Source organism: Barbatula barbatula (assembly GCF_947034865.1).
Source record: "Barbatula barbatula genome assembly, chromosome: 14".
Classification (NCBI taxonomy): domain Eukaryota; kingdom Metazoa; phylum Chordata; class Actinopteri; order Cypriniformes; family Nemacheilidae; genus Barbatula; species Barbatula barbatula.
Genome location: NC_136777.1, coordinates 4,260,013 through 4,283,572, shown reverse-complemented (window position 1 = coordinate 4,283,572; position 23,560 = coordinate 4,260,013). Strand labels below are relative to the sequence as shown.

Below are 23,560 nucleotides of genomic sequence, written 5' to 3'. Positions count from 1 at the left end.
GAACAACTTGAGGGCGAGTAATTCAGAATTACAATTTCAATATACAATCAATTGAAATTGTGGTGAGGTAATGCAGTGCTTGGTTTGCAGTCCCCCATCCATTTGGATCAAATAACTAGACATAGATAGAAATTTTAATGGTCTGAAATTTGAGAATGAATTTTAAATGTAATACAATAGCTTTGATTTTAGTTTTATTTCGTATTTATTCATATTTTAAACTACCTTTATTTTCCGATTTTTAGTCTTTATGTTCATTTTAGTTAAATAAACTTTTTTAAAGTTGTCAACTTTGTTATATGGCTGTGTCATTGTATTGTTTATTTTTATGTTTTTATTATGATTAATAAGTTTTAGTTTTTTATTATTATTATTTTAGTGCTTTAATCTTATTTCAGTTTATTTCTGAGGCTGCATTTTAATGTTTTGCATTCAATATAAAGAAATGCTTACTCCAAATATATTTTAGCTGTACATTTTCTGGAAAGAAATAAGTGTTTATCCATTCTGTTACACATTGCCCAACGTCCAAAGAAATTCAGAGCTTTTCTGATTTAAAGTTACATTTTTTCAAATCCCTTATCCCTTCAGCTGGGACGGTGTGTGAATGTTTGGGCTGGAACTGTCTGTCCAAATTCCTCCTATATTCAATCTAGCACAAGTGTCTCTGTAATAATTCATGATGCCTGCTAAATTAGAATTTCATCTCTCTTTATTTCCGTTCCACCGTGTATCTATTCATAATCAAGTTGCCCTTGGTTATAATCAGAGAGCAAAACTGTACTTTTGCATAACATTATATAAAGAGATAAATCTTCCTCGAGTGTACTCACTTGCCAACGACTGACTGAGTGACACTTTGGGAGCCATTAGGCTTTTATCTAATCAACATTATTCCCGTCTCTTACGTATCAAAATCAATTACCAAATATTACAAACCTCTGTTTAATGCCAGATTTTTGACTTGGAATTAAAGTGCAAGACAGATGATTGGCATCGAGTCAGAGATGAGATGTCGCTCTAAGGTCATCCTCAGGTGAACAATGATTTACAGCAGTACACTCACATTTGATTCCTGTATGATTTGAAAGCAGAGACATAAATCCTGTATAATCCATCAGGAATTAAAACGCACGCCACAGAAAAACAATACACCTAAACATACACACTGTGATTTATAAAAGAAAGGTCTGTTTGAGGACTTTCGGTGAGCAATGAATGTGTCCTTATGATAGATTTTGCACAAAATGATGAATCAAAATTATGAATAAAGTACAAATACAACATTTTACACACGCACACACACACAGTAATAATTGATTCTACCCCTGGTGAACCAGCAATCCGAAATTTTCCGTACGGCACAGATATTAGAAAATGTCCAGCTCAGCAAGTCTTTTCATTGAGATTCATCAAACATAATCTGTTCTCTGTCATTATTTCGAATTCATTTTTTATCTCTTTAAATAGCTTGGCTGTACATCAGGAGAACGAATCCGGTTCGATTTAATGAGGATAATTACCAGTGTGAAAGGTGTAAATGAATAACCTTCTCACTGTGATAATGCATCTGGTGTTTAGAAAAGACTGACAGAGCCCCAAAGAAGAGGTAGAATACTCCCAAAATTAACAATATCACCGAACAGTGAAATGTTTTTGATATAAATGATACATGTACTATGCAAATGTAGAATAGGTTTCTATAGTTTTCTCTGCATACCAAACAGGGATAGAATCTCAAACATTGGAACTCTGCTTTGAGCAACGATGTTGTTGTTTCTTTAACACATTTTGCAATACAGTCACAAAGGCCATAATGACACCAGCTGCATCTTGAATGTTGTTTATGCTGCTCAGGTGTCGGGACTTTATATAAACTTAGTATCACTTTACGCATATTGGAGCAAGTTCAGCGGTTGCTATAGCGATTAAACACCAGTGCAAAGTGATCAGGAGGAAAGCAAGCAGTCAGGATAATCACTACAGATATATGACACTAACCGCGGGGCTTCAATCTCTACTGCAAAACTAAACATACAGTAAGTGCATTATCAAGTTAAAGGAACAGTTCACCCAAAAATGAAAATTCGACATTTACTCGCCTTTACTCGATTCTGGTGAACATAGAAAACCGTATTTGTAATAATGCTTGTAACCAAACAGTTCTTGGCCACCATTGGCTACCAAATGCAAGTCAAAAGTAGCCCAGAACTGTTTGCTGTCCTACATTCATCAAAATATCTTCTTCTGGGTTCTGTTATTTTCCCATGGTAGTCAATGGTGGCCAAGAACGGTTGGTTTCAAGCCTTCTTCCAAATATATTTCTCTGCGTTCATCAGAACAAAGTAATGGAACAACTTGATGGTGAGTATATGTTGACAGAATTTTTCTTTTTGGGTGTACTGTACCTTTAAAAGCAAAAGGTAAATAACTGTGTCATACCTGTATGTCACTCAAAACACTACAAAGTTTATCGTTTACATATGACCTTTAGTGGGACTAGTATATGCTATGCTACAATACCGAAATGAAACTGATCACTCACGATGTTTCATAATGTTAACAAAGAAAGCCTATCAGAGGCTAAAAAAAGCATCTAATAAGCAATAATGTCAAAAGGTTGATGTTTATTATCAACGGTCGTAAGTGAAAATTGTCGTATGTGATGGAGTACCTACTCAAATATCTTTTGTATTAATGTACTATCAAACTAATAGGCTGTCTCTTGATTTCTATCCGTGTCCTTTAGAAGGCAGGTACACAGCTGATATATGCTCCCATTCCTTTTTTAAGTGCACTACACACTATATTGTTAAGTCTCAAGGAGACTGCCGGGCACCAGGCGACTTCCATTAGCCGTGAGACACTAGGAGATACTGCATCTAATACCCTGATTTCATTTAGCCTCCGGGTATCATTCAGCATGGCTTTATCAGTCGCATTTGTCCTTTCTACAACGACTCGACAAGCCCAGCAGGAGTTACAGAAGAGAAAGGATCTATCTACTGTATCTAGTGCTCTATTTATCTATCAAATGTTATTCATTTGATCACAGCTCAAACTAAATTTTAAGGCTCAGCTTCCACAATCCTGCAAATCTGCATCCGCTCCGCTCATGCAAGTCTGATGAGCTTCATTGTCTCAAGGTAAATTCAGCCAAACACTACCGCCTAAAAAAATTGCTTCACCTTTTTACATGTACTACATCTACCGAATCGAGTTTCAAATGAATGCATTGGGCTTTCTTCCGGCATCGGATGGCCACATTCCGCCTTTGTTCTTTGGTATTAGACTCAAATTCTCCAAATGGCCAAGTGACCTCACCACTGCAGCAAAGTGACTGAGGTTTTTAGGACCTCTTGTTCTCGGTGGCTCGCAATATCCATTTATATAGTGTTCAGTCACAAACTGGAGCAACACGAGATGCTGAAGCAGAGCCATTGTTTGGAAAGCACTTTGGGGAAACAAAGCATGCGTTCAACTAAACGCTTTAGTCAACATACCATATGGCAGTAGGGCAGACAGAGTAAAATAACCCATGTTCAGAATGATGCATTGAGCTAACAGACTTTTCAATAGCGGGGAAATATGCGACAACTGAGATCAAAGTAAATAGTACTTGTTCGCTTATAGTGGCAGGTGTGTTAGAAAGGCAGGTGTTCCATCTGATATCGTGTGTGGATTGGGATGTTTGTTTGCCAGGAAAACAGAACGTTTCAGACTCTGGTTTAGAGAACATGCTATTTGAGAACCAGGCAGCATCACACGCAGAGCGGGTTGTTAGGAAGAGATTTTGAGGCCGTTTGTTTTAGCGCTCCACTTCTGTAATACCAACTTCCTGTGCTTACAAGGGCAAAGAGGATTTGAAAGTATAGTACATGTTTGTTTGACAAATTAAATTAATTAATCAACGTAAGACACAATCAGTCTATAGATGAACACGACGTGTGCTGATAGAACTTGTGTGTAAAGATTTAAATGGCTTACTGGGGGTTTATGTTAAATCATACATGAATACGCTTTTGAAATCTGTACGCATGTCTTTTGTGTGTTTGCGTGCGTAAACGAATGAATGTTTTCTCATGACACTCTGGACTCATTATGTGCTTTGAGAAGAAAGCAAACAAAACAATAAAACTTCTTATAGTTTATTATCATTCACATTTTGGCCAACATTGAGAATTTAAAGGGATAGTTCGCCCAAAAATAACAATTCTGTTGTATTCTTACCTTCGGGTTGTTCCAAATCTGTATACATTTATCTGTTTGGTTGAACACAGACAAAGATATTTGGAAGAATGCTTATAACCGAACAGTTCTTGGTCCCCATTGACTAGGATTTATTTAGTTTTTTTCTGCTGAACGACAAACATTGTTACAAAATCTTTTTCCTACTATGGAAGTCAATAGTGGCCAAGAACGGTTTGGTTCCAAGCACTCGTCCAATCTGTCTCTGTGTTAATACAAAAAAATTTTAGACAGATTTGGAACAATTAGAGTGAATAATTCATGACAGAATTGTCATTTTTGGTTGAACTATCCCTTAAAACTAGCCACTCCCATAGAATTTTAAATTGCAATTTTACTGAAATGAAACAATAACAGAAATTGAATTTGCGCAAAATTGGTTTGGTGTGTTATGACAAAAACCCCCACACAATTTTGACTGCCTGTTTATTCACAGATCTAATGATCTTCTGAACAGCACTGTGGAAAAAGAGACTTTTCAAAACATACAAGGTTAAGCCTACAAAAACAAACTTCCCAAAAGAAATCATAAATAAAAGAAATAGCCTGAGGCAACACGCACATCAGGGGAAAAGAACAAACATCTCAAGTCTCCAAATTCTACCAAATCCAGTGGTATAAACAAGGAACATTTGTAAACGGCTCTACCAAAACATTAAAGGAAAGGTTCAAATGTACTTGATAAACGTTTGGGTACTTAAAGTGAAATAACAATAATGATTTATGCACACAAAAATACAAATACACACTAAATAAATCTAAGGTGAACAGCAGCCCCTCAATTTGTACCGAAATGGTTCAGTCCAATTTCCTGCTGCAAAATGACATAAAGGTGGAGCCACTTGGAAACGCAACAATCGGTTCTGAACCCAAAGCCGGTTTGGATTAAAGCAAGTTATTATGCCACGTTTTTAAATGGTTATAAACGGCTTGTCTTGTATTTATTATTTATCAAAATTGGTACACTTTGTTAAACATTATGGTATATACTAATACTCAAGAACTGGTTATGAAGTATCAAATTATTGTGTGTTGAGTTAAACATCTGAAGCATCAAAATATATCTTGTATAAATTTAACAGATATGCCTTTGAGACCTTCTCACATCACGCCCGAATGATCAGGTCCGGATCAGGTCCGTGCCATTCCACTCAACTTATGCTGATATGTCTAGACTGATAAACTATAATAAATTATAGTAACTTTGTAAGTTAGAAAATAATGCACTATGCGTGAGTTGTATATAAGGATAACGGCAGATAATTTTATGCAGAAAAGTTTGATTCTGGGTCATTGTGAACAAGTGGCTTAACCATGCAAGTTGGTTGATGAATAAAGGCGGGACTTAGCAGTGGTGGTGTTCCACAACAGAACACAAGGGACATTATGGCATCGTGGTGGAGAGTCTGAAGTGAGAGTCACAGCTGAGAATGGCTCACAGACTCATTGATTCTCTGTCTGAGAAACAGCTGTTCAGAAAGCAGCTGGGTGGGGAGGGGTCACATGGTAATGTGGAGACAGTCACACTTCTAAAGCCAACACAAACACAATCCTAAAAAACGTCTCATTATTCATCAGTGTGTTACGGGCTTTGAGTAAACAAAGTGATGAACGGGGAGTCAGATGGTCAGGTGAGATGATTTCAAAGTCATGGACTCATATGAAAGGGCATAGGTTTCAGACATGCAGGCTACAAATATCACAACAAATCTCAGATATATTGAAGATTTGTGGACAATATATTGAAGATTTGCAGTGGTATGTGATGCTTTTTCTGTCAATATTGAATGATTTTCTTTTTCGATGCACTGTGTGTGTTATCCTATACATTTCATTTTGTTTAATAAACGATAAAAAATAATATTTGATTTGTGATTTCTATGTTTCGTCTAAACATTAGTGTTACACGATCATATAATTATATAATTATTAATGCAATATTAATTCTGACAATGTTTAACAAAGTTACAAAGCTTCATTCCATCATTCAATAGTCTAATGTGCGTCTAGGATACATTACAGCAGCAGCCATTATTTTGATTGATTGTACAACAATTAACCATGCAATTTGTTAAAATGTAATAAAGTAATCATTTAAAAACAATTCCTGTCCATGAAAAAAAGAAAAAGCACAAAAAAGACACGTCCGATCATCCACACAAATTGCAACCATAAAGGAAATGTTTATTTAAAAAGCATCGTCGATGCAACATCCATGTGATACGTCAAGTGTACCTTCCGTACCCAGCGCCCCTCGGAGTGTCCTGTGTCCTAACGTGTTGTGGGGGCTCTAATGAGTGGGTGGGAGGGTCAGGCAGTGCGACAAATAAGGACACGGTTCCTGCACGAGGTTTCATTCTCACTTTTTATGTGCAAGTGTGCTTTAGATCCACAGCTGTCTAAAATGCGCTAATTGTCCAAACAGGATTTATTTCTTGCGTCTGTTTGCGCTGGAATTATAAAGTTTCTCAGCAAATGTAAGTAGCCGGTGTTTCTTTCGCTCTGCTCCGTGCGTTCCTTCTGACTTTATTGATGATTGCAAACAATGTCTCCGCTATTATTTATAAGTGGTAATGTTTAAGTGAATGTCACGGTAGTTTAACACGCCACTCTGGCTGTCGATCTCCGTGCGCTTAAAGGAAAGAGAGAGAGAACGTTCAGTCCGTTACGCAGAGAAATTGCAGGAAACGTTTTCTTTTAACCATGCACATGATGAACTGCACGCCAATTTCGGGACAAGCAGATGTGCGTAATTTTACGAGTTAATATAAATCGCGAGTCAATTTTAAGTTGTAAGAAACTAATTGGAGATCGTTCACAGTGGGACAGTATGGATACAGTAGCCTAGGCTTTGTCATATCTGTGATTGCTACTTTTTGTTTTATTGTTTAGAAAAAAGATGAAGTACAATCCAGCTTTATTGGTTTAATATGCGAGGCTGTATAAGATATAAAACACGGTGCATGTTTATTTCATGAAGCACCAACATTAAGCATGTTGATTATTTCTGTATAGTTATAGTTTAATAATACTTGTGGTTGGGAAGTACAATGTAAATTGATTTTCTATTTATGTATGGATGTAAAATGTGCTTTAAATGTTAACCTTTTTGCATAAATAATCTTTCATCTTGATAATTACATTTTATTCCAAAATAATACTAACGCTCAATGTAGTCTTTTATTAAAAGGAGAACACTTATACTTCTGGCTGTCATTTCCACATGTACGGGCTCTTTTTGAAGTTTTCATTTGTTATTTTGTAGGAAAAACAAGTTAAACTGCTGGTGAGTTGTGATGTATGCTGTGCGTTTGACAGTTACATTTAAGTTAAGAACTTGAGGTTCAACACTGCTGCACTCTTATGCGCAAAATAAGAGCCGCATTGGTTTCACCTCCATTGAAAATGATGTATGCAGAAGTGTTTAACTATTTATTGCAATTTGTTTGCCCTGTTACTTAAGAGCTCAATAACAACAGTCAGTGATGGGTAACGGCTCATATTGGCTTACAGGAATCTGGCACAGGTTCCTCAGAAGTCCCACACGCTGGAAACTTACTCTGGCCTGGAGTTTATTCTGAGGAGCGAAATGTCATGCTTGACATTTTGTGTTAAAACATTTCAGCGCGTAATTGAACCGCTAGACGAATTTTGGTAAACACAATTTCTTCCTCTACGTTCTTTCAGATAATGTGGTTCTTCCAAGTAAGCCGGTGTCGATATCAGTTGGGATATACTAAAAGTTATTTGGCCTGATTAATTCAAACTTGGTTGTTGCATTTCAACGCCACAGAATTGTGAATAATAATATGAAATGCCGAAAAGTCCAGTTAAAACAGTGGGAAAGATATCCATTACAGTGAGGACCATAACAAGTGGTGTTTGGTTACCAAGAAGAGCATCAAAGAGTTTCGAAAAGTGACGTTGTTTTCTATTTGTAGGTTTTCAAGAGGCCCTTTCTCATGTGCCAAAGACGACATGATTTACTCGCTCAAATGGACTGTTTTCCTGTGGATCGTAAATTTAATCCCTTTTACTTCAGGAATGGCAGTGACTGAGAGAATCGGTACGTATGCCGTCACAACCTGTCGTGTGTCACACCACATTTACTCACAGCTTTCTGCTTTCTGTTTACAAACATTTTGATCAGAACCAATGACATCTTGTTTTTTATTGCACATGTTCTTACTGTAAGAGCCATAAATGTTTCCCTCAGTGTCGTGTAAGTCTTAGTACACAAAAGGGTCAAAGTTCACTTCAATGCCTTGCCGCCCAGAAATCCCATGATGCCGAGCTGTTGTCATCACCTTTAATTAGCATGCTGTTTTAGGTCTCTTCTTTGGAATCTTTGTATGCAAACGAATTGTTCGCGATGAAAGACGTCTTGCTTTATTTTAGGAAGTGTGGACTCTTGGAGTGCTGTTTATGTGTACCTACTGGGAAATAGTATGAAGCCCTTGACCTGGGTGGCATTGGTCGCAGGGCGTCGGGAAACACGCGCCGTGGTGTTGCGTGTCTAGCAACACTGCTTTATTGGCCCCATTCAGATTAACCTCAAGTGATTACGAAATATTCCTGCCGTGTACATGCCCACCGATGAGGGTCCTGTATCGAATAAGGGTACAGCCGAGCAATATGTTTGCCAGCTGTGTGAATTGCTCACTCCCGTGATATAAACTGTGTGAGTCTGACAGCCAGGAAGAGATTTAGAGAGGATTTACAGCATGTGTCCCCTCTCCTTAAAAGACGTGTGCTTGCCAACAGATGTGCCGGTTTTTTGGCCCTTCCTCTTAATGCTTTTTTCTGGGTGTGTAGATATGTTTGTTTATATTCTGGTGTGTCCATGTGTTTGTGGGTAGGTGTGCGTTTGTGTATTTGTATGTACATGTGGCATCTTTTTCCATCTTTTGTCGTTGATGAAGAAAAATTCATCCTTCAACAATATCAGCGGGCTTAGCTGACAGTTACAAGGGCTTTGATTCAAAAGTCCACTAAATTGCTACGTTTGCTTTTTATTTTGGAAACAGGTACAGTACTTTAAAACTTGTGAGTTCTGCCCTAAACTAAAATAACAATATTATATCTTGACACAATTAAAAAACACACCCGGATACTCTAAAATGAAGAAGCATTAATAATTCACTCACCCTCATGTCATTTTTAACCAGAAGGACTTTGAAGAAATTTTGAAGAATTTTGGCAAACAAACAACACTAGACACGAGACTTTCCCAGTATGGACACAAAACCAGACACTTGTGTTCCACGAAAGAAAGACTCATGTACAGGTTTTGAACGACACGAGGGTGAATAAATGAGGAGATCATTTTAAGTATATACAGTAAGTATAAATAAAGGCGAGATAAAGTATATAATGTATATTAAATAACTGTTTCATAGTCAAAACTGAAAAGTGTCCGTCAGTACATTCAAAAATCAAAAGTGTTGTCGTCCAGTCCTGCTTTTCTCAAGATAAACACTTTATGAACTTTCAAATCATTCATGCATTGTATTTGTCTCCTGTGCAGATCACGCATGTCCATCCATAAAGCTGGAGGAGAAATGGTACACCAGCTTGAGCATTCACAAAGAGTTTACAGGTACAGACCAGAAATACTGCATATTCAATCTCCATCTGAAAATCTCATGAATCAAGCAGCACTCGGCCACCTCTACGGCTGTTTAAAACATCATAATGTCACACGCGGCTGAAACCGACAGAGCGGTTTACACAGCTAGATTTGCATTTCCTAAAGAAAACACCAGTGCTTGTGTGGCAGCTAATGAGTAATGGTTTTAGGTTTTTAAAGACGAGACCAATGACAAACCCGCAAAACCGCAATGACATCACTGTAAATTAGATTAGAACCCTGAAAATTCTGTCACTGTACATTTTGATTTTCACGCTATAAACTTTGATTTCTTGAAAAGTTTGTAATGAATGAATGGTTGGAAAAACCTACAATGTCTTGCAAAGTGCTGTAGCTATACCACGAATGTGATTTCAACTATTTGTGTAAGACATTTATACGCTTCTTAAGAGGTTATTTAGCCTGAATCTATCGGCTAGAAATGTCAAAGTTATGGATGCAGTACATTTATACGGATAAAATAAACACGGTGACACTATGCACCGTAAGTCACTTTGTCAAATGCATAGAAATCTAACAAAGGCGTGTTTTTCCTCTTCCATTTACAGGATTCGATTTAGCCGAGAAGTTTCTTCTTAGAAAAGGCACAGTGACGGAAAACAGACCGTTGTTTAGACTGGGGAGCAAACCCCTTTTTAAACCCACAGAGTAAGTGCTTCAAATGTTGATTTGAGTTTGATATTGTGCCATTTCTTCACTCGCACGACAGGCAGAGGGCCGCTTTGTCTGCAAACAATGTAGAGCTATCCGAGTTAAAAGTTACAGCAGCAAATGTGCAGGCCCATATGGATGTTTACGTAGCTTTGACGTGAGCAACGATGTGTAGAATCTTCTGGCATCTGGAGAGCCGAAAGTAGGACAGTTTTTTCTTTTGCAGGATCTATGCTGTGATGAGCACATTATTACGGTAGTTTGAATTAATGCCCAGATCCACATATTGTGATTTCTGCTCGCAAATGCTTTGCAAAGCTTTGCTTTGGCTTGTCTGACAGCTTCTCATATAAATCTTTGCGAGGCCTGTATAAGAACGAGACGCATCGCCAGATAAATACGTTTGACCGATCAATCCAATCGCTTTGCACGAGCAAGACCTGAAAAAATGCCAGACTTTGATTGGGTTTATGCAACCTGTATTTTCTCATGGTGTAAGCTTGCTCACACTTCAGCGGATATCCGGAAGAAGAACCTGAGAGAAGCCGGGTTTACTTTTAATGGTGTGTTGACACGCGATGACCCAGATATCACGAGCTATAGCCGAGATAATTCCTCTCGCATTGGCTAATAAGGATAAACTGTGAGGTGAGCCGTGAGACATGTTGAATAATTTGAACAGAATTAATTTGCAGACTGTGGGCAGCGGGCTTGACCAAGGAGAAAGATAGGTTCTTATAATGGAGTGCCATCGAGTAGAGAAATCAAGCAGTAATGGGGAATCATGTCCTGTATATCAATTGCCTTGAAATGACTCTAATAACTTACACCTCAAGCTGAAAGAATGGTTGAAGGTGTGTTTAATCATTGCTGTATAATGCGTATCATTGCCTTGGATGGTTATTGTTGTGTCTGACTCTATACGTTGTGTTGTGTCAAGGTCACATGTCCCAACCAAAGAACCCATAGCGGATATTCGTGGATCTTACATTACTCTTTGTATTTAGTTGAAAAAAATGGAGTCATCATTGTGTTATTATAATGAGCCACTTTTGGTGTATGTTTACACTGGTTTTACCAAAGGACAAGGGGGGGTTTAGAATTGCTTGCACCGTCTCTCCGTTTGGCTTATTGCTGTATATGCTTTTCAAAATTAAGAAGTTAAAGTATTTAGAGACTCTTTGGTTGTCAAACTTGGTGGAACATGTTAATACAGTATAACAATTATCTACACCTGCAAAGTATGCAAAGTATACTCGTGTAACCTCTTGTGTGTGTGTGTGTGTGTGTGTGTGACTTTGAGAGGAAAAATATAAATAGATAGTCTAGTATCATTTAACATGTCATACAAAATATTAGATATTTCTCATACTGTAATATAATAAAGACACACTTTACTTTATTTTGCCCTTCCCTTTTTGATTGTTTTGTTTGTTCAGTGACTGACACTGGGCCTGGAGGGCGGGGCTAAAAATGTATAGTATCGTCCTACCCCCTTTTTATGTGCTTACGTCATATGGTGCAGGGTTGTTGTAGAGATGGGAAAGAGAGCTTAATGTTTTTGACATAAGATCACAAGTGCAAAGAAATAAATAAAATAGTGTGCATGGATAAATCAGTAATAATAGTTACTGCAACGCCAAATTTCAAATAAAAGGTCAATTGCCTCTGTGTTTTTTCAGACCTCAAATACTGCAAAGAAAACAAGTTTATATTGACTTTTAAGCAATATGTATTTAGGAAAAAGTTCAAAAATCTATTTTTATGTGATGACCTCGATTTTTATCACAGTGTCTTGTCATGCTGTCAGTGTTTCGCGTTGCTGTTGGATGACTTTGTCACTCCCGAGGTTGAAATTCAACAGTCACTGGACTGGAACGGCCACAATACATCTAGAAATGCTCCCAATGTTTCTCGCGACTGTATCTCCAAACTCACCAAGAGCCACGGGAGTTTATAGTCACACTGTATCCCAGTGTGGAAATATACTAAAGTTGTTCATTGCTTCATGTTTGTAGGTCATTTCTATTTTTAGTAACTGTGTGTTTTAGTGTACCGTGGTCGTAGGTTTAGTCTAATTGATTATTCCCTGTTGTTGCAAGCACACCTGCTTGGTTTGGCCACAGAGATTTAGCACTCGGTGGACGTCTCTTGTACCTCCTTCAGCAGTGAAAAATAACACCCGGTCATCTGCACAGGGAAAGGAAGGATATATTTAGAGTTTTTTCTACAACTGTATACACACTGTTTGCTCCCCGGGACCCTGACAGGGCCATGGGTCAGATGATTTGCGATCTGTTGCTCTATCTAGCTCTTGGTGGTCACCGGCCTTCTGCGGGGTCCTCTCTACACGGCTCACACTGGCCCTCAACTGTGAATCTCCCTGGAGGTAGAATGCGGTTCTGGGTGATCAGAATGCCAGGCTGTCGACCTCATGCAGACTTGCATACAGTTTTTCACCAGACCTCAATTAAGTTGAACTCTGACAGGTGATGGCGTTAGTCAGCTGGATGTGTGCGCGGGGAGGGGGGCGTCGAAAAGCGCCCTGCACAAACTCTAAACCTCTTTCTCACTTTACTCGCAGGAAACGGCGGTCTCAACGTCTAGTTGATGCAGTCAAATTGAAATGGAAACCTGCTCTCTCGCAGATGCTTTTCCATTAGTTGTGTTACAAATGACTCTGACAGATTACGACTAATTGTACGCTTTGGCTTAAAGGAACAGTTCACCAAAACATTTAAATACATTAACGACTGTGAAACACAAAAGAAGTTTGGCAGAATGTTAGTGACTCAGTCATGAGGGTGAGAAAAATAAGTGTTCACCTTGAAAATATGGAAATTCTAAATACGTTCCTATGAACGTCGGTGATTGTTGATACATTGTGTCAATGGAAGCGTTACATCCCCTTTTATTTGGCATATGGCCTCAGATGTGCCTATTTAACAGCTCAGTGATGAAGTGAATTGATGTCATGGTGCTTGGGTTTGTGCGTTCATAAACGCTGCACTCGCAACTTCTGAAGTTTCACTTAACGGTGGAGTCCACTCTAATGGCTGGAATAATTTACTTAAAATGAAATGGATAATATACGAAACATGAGTGTCAGGATTTGTGTTTTTGGGTTCAAAGAAAATACGCTTAAAAATCTTTGCCCGTTTTAGTAATTTTATACCAATTGTCGTATATTTCATCTAAAGACGGAGCATCACATCACACGCGGTCCCATTGAACATTTATGTAATTGATATTTTGCCGCTATATCTTTATCCAACCCAAAACGATCTTCATTTTAACCCTTTCCATTCCCGCCAAAGACACGCTGCATGAAGAGCAGCAGACACGCAGAGCAGGTACACGGACACACAACAGTACACAAAATGCAGCGATGTTAAAGTATTTGTATCTGTCGGACTGTTCACATGCTTTTATGTGTCCAACCTTCCGACCAGTTTTGTGAAATTTTAAGAACCATAACGTTTTTATCTACATTTAGCATTAGCATTATTGATCAGCATGTAAACATTTGTGGCCCTGTGAAAACCCAGGCTAAAGTCTCATAATCTAATCAATTATTAGATTACAAGCATCAAAGAATTATTTCAAGCATTCATTTCACTACGATTTTAATCTTTAAAATGACATTTTTCAGTCAATATTGAAGATCTTGTTGTTTTCACAGAAAATTCTGTTGTTACATTTATATGTTGTCATTATTTTTTAATAAGGTTTTTAAGAAACGGACCTCCGTTTGAAAGAAATATAAAGAACAGACCTCTTGGAACTTTAATTGAATACCCCTGCTCTAGATGATGTAGGATGTTTGTGTGTCTCATACTGTGCCTGTTTAAAATACACGTGACGAATGGAGCAATGAAAAATGACTGTTCCTGTGGCATATTCCCAGTTCCCTTCAAGGGCGGAAAAACGCTGCTTGGATTTCTTTTAACTGCGCATGCGAGACTCATAAAATGTTAAACAAACTGATAACAATTTAAAGCCCCAGTGAAATAAAAAAGTTTTTTCCTTTTATTAAAATGAGTGTGCTTTAAGGACGTCAATAAACTGATAGGCTATAAAAAATTTGCATCCAGGAGATATAACCGTTCAAAACTGACAGTGTGGCACGGGCGCTCAAACAAATCTAGAAACTCTATGACATCATGTTACACTTCAGCATCTCGTCAAAGTTACTGTCCAATCAAATCAGGTTTAGAATCCATTTGGGAGCCATAAGAGCCGAATCTTTGAAAAGAGGCGGAGTTTCCCATCACTCTGCTGCTAGCCTGCTACGACTCCTGACCCCGCCCCTGGGGTCCTATGACGAGCTGTTAGCTGCCTCAGTTGTGCCTGTAGTACGTACCATAGTGATCAAATGCCATCGTCTATGATTGTTGGTGAACTGAAATAAATGGACTGCATAACTGCCACATAAGGCAATGAAGAGACAAAAAACAACCTCGAAGTATCCTACATGCCTGTTGACTTTTCCCGGATGTGGCAGATTAGTTTTGTTATTTATTTGTATAGCTAGTCTTGCACTTAGCAAACACAGCAAAGCACGGATAGCATGACTAGTTGGTGAGTGGACAAAGGCACATAGCATAAGATACTTGCCTTTACTCGATATGTCTCACTCTCTTTTATATGATATTTCAACATATCATATAAGAAAGACCCTGTTACCGAGATTCGATGTCAGACACATGTAAAACAGTTAGTAGTGCAAACTATACCTCTATCACTCAAGTAAGCCTGATGACTAACATACCCACCGACTCTAATGTAACATGTGATAAAACACTGAATGGGGCTGTTTGTATGTTTCTTATATAGACTTGTGTTCTCAAGTGGACTTTCTCATGAATACTCCATCATCGCCACCTTCCGGCTCCGGAAAACTATGAAGAAAGATCGCTGGTTTGTCGTGCAGGTGTTTGATAAAAGCGGAGACACCAAGGTATGAAAGTATATTTGTTTTCAATGTAAAACACGTTTATGCTGAAGGGAAATAAATCCAACAAAATGACTATGGTATTATTTTAAAGTCCAAGTGGAATAAAAAATTATAATGTCTAGTTTTGCAAGGCAAGGTCTATGCAAGGCAGCGGCTTTGCACAAAGTTTAAATAACAGTAGGTTCTGTTTACACTATGTCAAAATAGCAGCATTTATTAGCTAAATGATATTTACACTAACCGAAAATAGGTGTATTTTCTTTGGATTAAGTACTTATAAATTTACTTATAAATAGTGGCATATAACGTTACTTTTGCATCTCAGTATTGTTGTGCATTAAACATTATGCAATAATTACGGAGTGTAAATAACTATATTTATAAAAAAATATTAAAATGACAACTTTGAGATATTAAAGCCCTACACCTAACCTTACCCTAAACCTAAACTTTATGAATAAAAGTTTCGAATCAATTTTATTGAAAACAAATGCCTTTATCTGTAAGGTAATAGAAAAAGTTTAAAGAGCATTTTCAGCGAGAGGTGGATTGGAATCCCCGTCTCCCTTGCTAAGCAAGACTTTACACCTTATGCCACTGGAGTCGCTGAAAAAGCGGAGTTCTTATACTTTACTTTCTCTATTCCAATCACATATTGGTGGGCGGAGCTAGTGCAAATAGTCTCTGCCAACAAGACGGGCTTGTTAGACACTCCGTTATTGTAAATTGTTTATCAATGTGGGTCTATTTTTTTTATTCGTGTGCCCTCATAATCTTTAGTTAAAATCTGAAAATGCACTTCCTTTCATAAAATTTTTCGTGAATATCCATCTTAAATGACGTATGTGAGACGGCTTGGGCGGAGCATCCGTTAACTCCTCCCCTTCTACTGTCAGTCTGCTGCAAGTTACATTTTAAAATTGAACGGCTTTTTTTATACATCCAATCAAATTGCAGAGGAAAACGAAAGCCACGGCAACTATTTTTTCTCATTAGAAATTCCATTTCACTCGGAAATGCGTAAAAATACGGAAGTAAAACGATCGCAACTTCCGGTTCACAGGGACTTTAAAATATTTGGTTTTATGATCTATGGGTTTAATTAAACGCGCCAATGATCTTCTAACGTCCATTTTATTATTTCTTTTAGGTCTCATTAATAGTGGATGGAGCCAAAAAATCTGTGGAGTTTTTAGCTCAAGGTTTTCTGAAGAACAGTCTCCTGTATGTGTTCAAAAACCGAGACCTTCAAGCCCTATTCGACCGGCAGTTTCACAAGCTGGGTGTATCTGTTGAGAGCAACGCCGTGTCCGTTTACCTGGACTGTAAACTCATAGAGCGTCAGGTGACCGCAGAAAGGGCTGGACTAAACCTGAGCGGGCGCACCTTTATCTTCACGCGTGTGGAGGATGGACGTCCAGTGGATGTGAGTCATTACGAAATCATGAGAAATACTAATGCTTTTGAATCCTCACTGCTTCAGTTTTAATTTCTTAAATACGTAATTTACTTTCACAGATTGAACTTCAAGAGATCTTGATGTTTTGTGATGCTAGAATAGCCGAACTGGACAGGTGTTGCGATTCTCCTGAAGTGACGGTAAGATGTTTGTGATGTATGATGGTGCAACAACATAAGGATACAGACCAATTGACTATTTCCGATTGTAAATGTACACAAGCGACCCATAACTTTACACAAAAACAAGTTATTTTAATGTCTTCTTCACACTGCATCACTCCTATTGCATGTTAAAATATCTATGTATAAATGTATATGTAAAATATATTTCTGATAAATATTCAAAAGACTTAAATGTAGGATTTACTTCGTTTTCAAAGGCTCTGTTCCAAAACCTAGTAACCTGCCAGCATTACATAGTCCATTTTATTTAGGATTGGATTCATTTTAATCTTCGATTTTATTATATATCAAATTATATTTACGTCTCTTGCATGGTCAGCCATGTCAGGGGGATATTTTCCACTGAGATGTCATAATGCATTATGGGATTGGCTTCTTTGAGAAGTACACATGCAGTGCTCTTGACCAAAAGAAGCTATCTTAAATGGCATAAATATAATTATGCCGTCTATGCCTTTGATGTCTTAAAATTCTGCCTACGCGGGTCTTGGATGTGAGCCACAGTGATTTGCATGTATTGTTCTTAGTGGATGGTTTCTACAGTAGGTAAAGCCCTTGAGGATGTCCTTTTAGCTCGACTTGCTCCGGTCAATAATGTCTGATTAATTAAAGGCAACATCCTGTCGTAAGCGATTGGATTAGAGAAAATCCCCATCCCTGCTCACTGCTGTAATTGGAACATGCTCTTTAGTGATATGCTAATCCCCCCACTCTCAGCATCGGGGGTAATATTTCCCTAACTTTTTCCTCTTGGAAGCCGACGGTCCAAGTGGCCAAGCAGGTAAAAGAGCAGCATATAAATTGTGTTGGCAGCCGATGTTATGCATTTTACAAGAAATTAAATGAACACAGTATGCATGCATGCAAATGTTTAAAATCCCCACAAATCCCATGTTAGTCGGAGTGCAACTCAACTGGGATAATTGATTATCATAGCCTGCTCTTGAATGATTGAACAATGTGTTTTGTTTTTCAATTTGACCAGTGTGAACCCGTAATAACCCACAAACCCACAGCGGCATCACTGGTCACCGGATACTTCCACCGAATGCTGTCTCTGCCGGCCCAGCAGCCTACAGACCGATGCCACTGCCCTGCTCTAAAAGTAAAGTAAAACCTTGAAAGCGTTTTTTAAATGAGTGACTTATTACTCCATTGTGCTTTCTGAGCTAATGCTGCATGCAAAATGAATGGTCAATTAAAGCACATTTATGCCAGTCCATATACCTGGACGACAGCCAGCAGCAGTAATAAATGCTTATTAACGGCAATTTAGCGCAAATAAAGGCAAAGACTTGCACTTCATCAGCGGGTGATGTTCAGAAGTACAAAGAGAGTTCAGGCTGGGACCCTTCTTTGAATTTTGATCACAGTTTTCAAGACCTGATGCGGAAAGCTGTTTAAGCATATTAACGTTGAGTAATTTGACATGTGTTCTTCTTTAATTTGAAAGAGGGGTCATGGACTACTAAGTATGGGACATTTTGGACTTAAAGGAGAAAAAGGAGACACGGTAAATAATGTTTTTTAACAACATCTCAGATTGATTTCTTTTTTAATAACCGTAAATGTTTCGTTCTTCGTTCGGTCGAATTTCATAGATTTTTCTTTTAAATGACAGGACGGAAGTGAGTGCCTGTGCAGTGAATATCTTTTTTATAAGGTTTCAAAAATATTGCTTTTTATCTATGAAATCTTTTAATATCGTAAGATTTTCCCCACTACAAAATCTGCGCTAGACTTTATTTCATTTCACGTGTTGCCTCAGAGATTATGCTGTCATCCTTACATATTAAGAAGTGATTTAAAAGTCTCTGTATAGTGGGGTGTCTTTCCTATTGACAAGAGACTGGATCGGACGCAAGAATGATTGGAATTCGTGTGAATGAACAGCTGAAAATATGCTTGTTAAGGACAAATGGTCTTTCAGGTCATTAGCCTAATTGGTTTGTTGTGTTTTGGAATAGAGACGTTTCTTGACAGCACCACGTGTTCGGTACGGAGTGGGACGTTTTAAAGGCCTTTTTAGAAACATTCCTATAGGACCAACATTCAAGGAAATTTCCTCTTGACTCACATTCACACAATTATGACATCGAATTTGTTTTCAAATCCACAACATAGTCATAGTGTCCACAACATTGTGTTGCGTTCTCTGTTGTAGACATTCTATATGATATATATGAATCAGACAGATGCGCGGTCAGCTTGTGTGGTCAAGTATTTTGCTGTATGGTAGCACCATGCAAACGGTTTGCACTTTAAGAGAAACTCATTATTTATAAATAAATGTATTGATTTCTTTGTTCTGATGAACAGAAGGATATTTGTAAAAATGTTAGAAGCTGACATTTCTGGGACATCATTGGATGCCATAGTAGGAAAACATATTGAATCTTTTTTTCACAAAATTAGATATTTTGAAGAATTTAGGATCTAGGGGTTGCAGGGTACCTTTGACTACCATAAAACATTTTTTTCCGATAAATGAAGTTGAATCTGTAGAATCTGCTGTAGTTTGTTTCACTCTGTCCCGTAGTCGGAACCTCTGAAAATGACTTTAATAGCTGAATGTGTCTAAAATGGTTTTGAACTCAAACCTGATGCTGTTTCTTCACGTAACAAGATCATGACACTTTGTTACTAGTACATATTGAATTCACTGATACAATCCAAGTAGTTGTAACGAACAACAAGGCAATTTTACCAGAGGTCTACACAAGGCCAGAGGTGAAAGGGAATTTTATTGCTTTCTGGGTGACTCTGTGGTTGATACAATCATTGTTTTGGTGTTTTGGCTACGTTATTGTTGCAGTTAGACGGGGCGATAATTGGCTTATTCAGCGTCTCGTGGCATTCCGGGTTATTGTGTTTCTGCAGGATCACTGGAGGTGCATGCTTGGATTCTCAAGCTGTCTGTGTTGGAATTCTCCATAGCTCCAATGGTAAAGTGTACAATCCCATTGGGTATTCTAGGATCAGTTTCAATGCAGGGCGGGGACTCAAATCTCCATTCACAGTAGTTTGAAGTCAATAGGTCATCATGGTGCATTTCTTAGTCCATTGTCCTCTTTTAGAATCAAACATTCTTGCACATTTGTCTTCTGACTGTTGTTTTGTGACAGCAGGGTGCACATTAACAATGGTCAGTGTCAATGGTCCGGACACATTTGGTTTGACGTCTAGTTTAGCTCTTGATCTAGTTGTAAGAGGTTTCTGAGGTTGGAAAAACGAATAAAATGATATTATGATATTTAAAATATAATTAGCGGTTATTTTGTATTTTTGAGCCAGTAATCTCATTTAATACAGGATTAGCAAACGTGACTAACAAGCTTGTTCTTAACAAAAAGTTATGTAATTATTCTTTATAGACATGATTAAAAAGTTTAACAAAACTAATTTATTTCACTTGAAAGGTTAACAATTGAAAACTTGTGCTGTGCAAATATTGTGGAATATACTGTACCATAGGCTGTGACCTTTGGTTCAGCCAGTAGCCTAGCCAAGTAGCCAAGGTTTTGCTATTTTTAACAGCATTTTATCATACAAACTAGTTGTATTTCCTCCCATAAACAAATTGAATAATCATTAACCATTAATGATATCCATATTGTTGTTTTATTTCAAAAGTTTAAAAAATTTCTAAATGCATATGTCTGCTAAAGACATGTTTTATGTACTTGCATATTGTTGCTCTTAAACGTTTTTTGGAGTTGCAATATATACAATAAATACAACATATTATACATAACTTTGTCTTGAGTGGTGTATAAAGACCTTACATGATGTTTTTATTATCTCAGAATGAGCTATTTCTACCTAGATACCGGCGGGTCCTCTTACATGGAATTCGTCATGTTGTTTCTACAGTAGCCCTTAACTGACAAAGTGCTCTACAGAGCGCGGTTCGTAAATACGTTATCTCCTTCGGCAAAGAAGCGAAAACATGACAACGTCTTAGTTCTGTGTCAACCATCGTAGTGCTTCGGAAAAAGAGGGGTGGAGTGAGATGTTGCTTTCAATTCGTAACCTCACCGCTTAATGCTGAACCTTTAAAGCTATAACTTTTTTCTCACAGTGTCCATATTAAAATATCCAATGTATTTGCATAAGCATATTCTTTAACTCATGACCCAGAAGCTCATGAGAATCTGTGCACCATGTTTCTGTGCTTGTGCTCACAGTTTGGCCTGTGAGTCACCCGGGAGGCTCATCTCCAGCAATGAGGGAAGAATGCGACTCACATTTCTTTAACGTGAGAACGTTTCTCTGGCACTGAAAACACATTACGTAGAAACGAAGCACATGCGTTATATGCCTGCCGGTTATTTTCACTGTCTCCCATTGAGTCCGCTTGTTATTGCCTCCACAAAGAAAATATCCCATGCAGTCAAGCTGTGTACCAAACACCATTTCAACCTTTGTGTTGGTAATGTAATTTGTCAATGACACACCATTTTAGATATGCTTTTTTTAAGTAAATGCAAAGTTATGGCAACAGGGAATGTTGGGGAGAGCTTACATATTTATGAGGTGACAGGCCTGATTTACTGCTGCACTGTGAATTGGTGAAATAAAAACTCATATACTGTATATATACTGCAAACATTTTTTACTAAATCGACTGAATTTGAGTTGTACGGCTGAATTGCCTGGTAGGATTGTCACTGTATTGAATTGCTCTGCTGTGGTGCATCACATTTAGTTGCTCTGTGCTGTATGACCTGTGGTTTTCTCTTTATTCGACTGACTATTAAGCTTGAGCTTCACTTTGGCATTGTAAAAATGTTTTTCATTACATGGTGTACGCCCAATGTTAGTCACTTTTGTAGAATAGAGTTAGACCAGAAAAAGTATAAATCCAAGGCCCAAACTATACCAAATCCCCTAAGACCCAATACCAGACCCCCAGGTATTCATTGTACAATCAAACGTTTCAGACCCTTGTGTGTTGCATTATTTCTGGGCTATTTTAAAATGGATGATCTGTGTACACATGCAGAAGGAGGTCTTTGACTATCTTGTTAGAAAAATGTAACCTCATCATCTTGTGCCGAAGTAAAACCGTCTATTTAAGTTAAGCCTCGGCTGAATTGCTCGGAGATGGTTGGGAAATCCCGGGGGGGATGATTAAATGCCATATGTTGTCAACTTTTTATTTCTAAATCTAATTAATTGTGTTAAATTAAAACTTTGGAATGACAGCCCTAGTATTAACCAGCCAAAAAGCCTGCTGTCCTAAGCAACAGTCTTAAAAAACGCATTTACAAAACACAGACACGCTGGTCAGACGTTTAAAAGATGCATTAGCAATGAGACTTCTATCTGTTTAAGGCACAAAGAGAATATCATACTCTCTGACTGTGAACATGGTCCCCTCTTAACCCCCGAAAGAGAACAGAGTATTAAACTGTGCCAATTTGCAAGATAGCGTTGAAACATTACAGCGTTCTGAGCTATTAAGCTTACGGAGTGTCACCCAAAGGTTAATTGCGGTGACCTGCATGAGAACTCTTTTTGTGGATCACTTAAAATGTGTCTCTCAATAGGCTTTGTACCCAGCACTCAAAAGGGCGGTCTCAATCTTGTGTCATGGATTGAATGCAGTGGAATTAACCAAAGTGGACTGGCATTTCCAGATCTTTAATACTGGTCAATGCACACGCAATCAGAAATGCAATGACCTGAGCTGGTTTTGTTGTTATGGAGATGTACTTTCTTACCACACCACTTCCCTAAGAGCTCTCTCTCTCTCTCTCTCTCTCTCTCTCTCTCTCTCTCTCTGTTTATTGCAACATATTGAGCTAGGAACCGAGCAACATAAGTGATTTTGGGCATCAAAGGTGAATCCAGGGGCCATCTGCACACCTGAATTATTTATGAACTTTAATGAATTGCAAGGCTGTTGAAACAATTACTCCAAAGCATATTCAATATTATGCTTTGTACACTGAATTAAATCAATGGAGTTTCAAGGTTGTTTTTATGTGAAATTAACGGTAGGTGTGTGTAGTTTGAATAATAGGTTAATAATAACAAAATACTGTATTTGTTCTTTGTTTCCTTTCGTGTCTCATAACTCTTTAGCGCATCAATATGAAAACAGAAGATCTGCATTGTTTTAATAGGTTTTAATTAAAAAAAAAACGTGACACCCGCTGGATATCCCAACTAGACATGGGCTACTCAACTGCGGTAGTTTTACTCTATTAACCTCGACTCTTAATGTTCTCAGGCGTGTCAGACGAAGTTAAAGTGGGTCTTGAGCTTGTAACCTACCAATTATCGAGTAATATTATCCAGTTCTGCAGCTGCCGGCCAGCGTGTTGGGGAAAGCCCAGAACAGCTGTAATGCTGCTATGAGAGTTCACAACACTGGACCTTAAAATCCTGCTTAATGTGTCAAT

General features: G+C 38.1%; 1 protein-coding gene across 1 annotated transcript; it reads left to right on the top strand.

The window, feature by feature from the left end:
• Nucleotides 1-8,226: 8,226 nt before the first annotated feature.
• col19a1 (collagen, type XIX, alpha 1) lies at nt 8,227-21,349 on the top strand (the record flags this gene model as incomplete). Its single annotated transcript, XM_079473425.1, has 9 exons — nt 8,227-8,314; nt 9,776-9,847; nt 10,447-10,546; nt 15,386-15,509; nt 16,657-16,932; nt 17,025-17,105; nt 18,136-18,255; nt 18,604-18,663; nt 21,338-21,349. 9 exons carry the CDS (start codon nt 8,227-8,229, stop codon nt 21,347-21,349), a joined length of 933 nt encoding a protein of 310 aa, XP_079329551.1.
• Nucleotides 21,350-23,560: the final 2,211 nt, after the last annotated feature.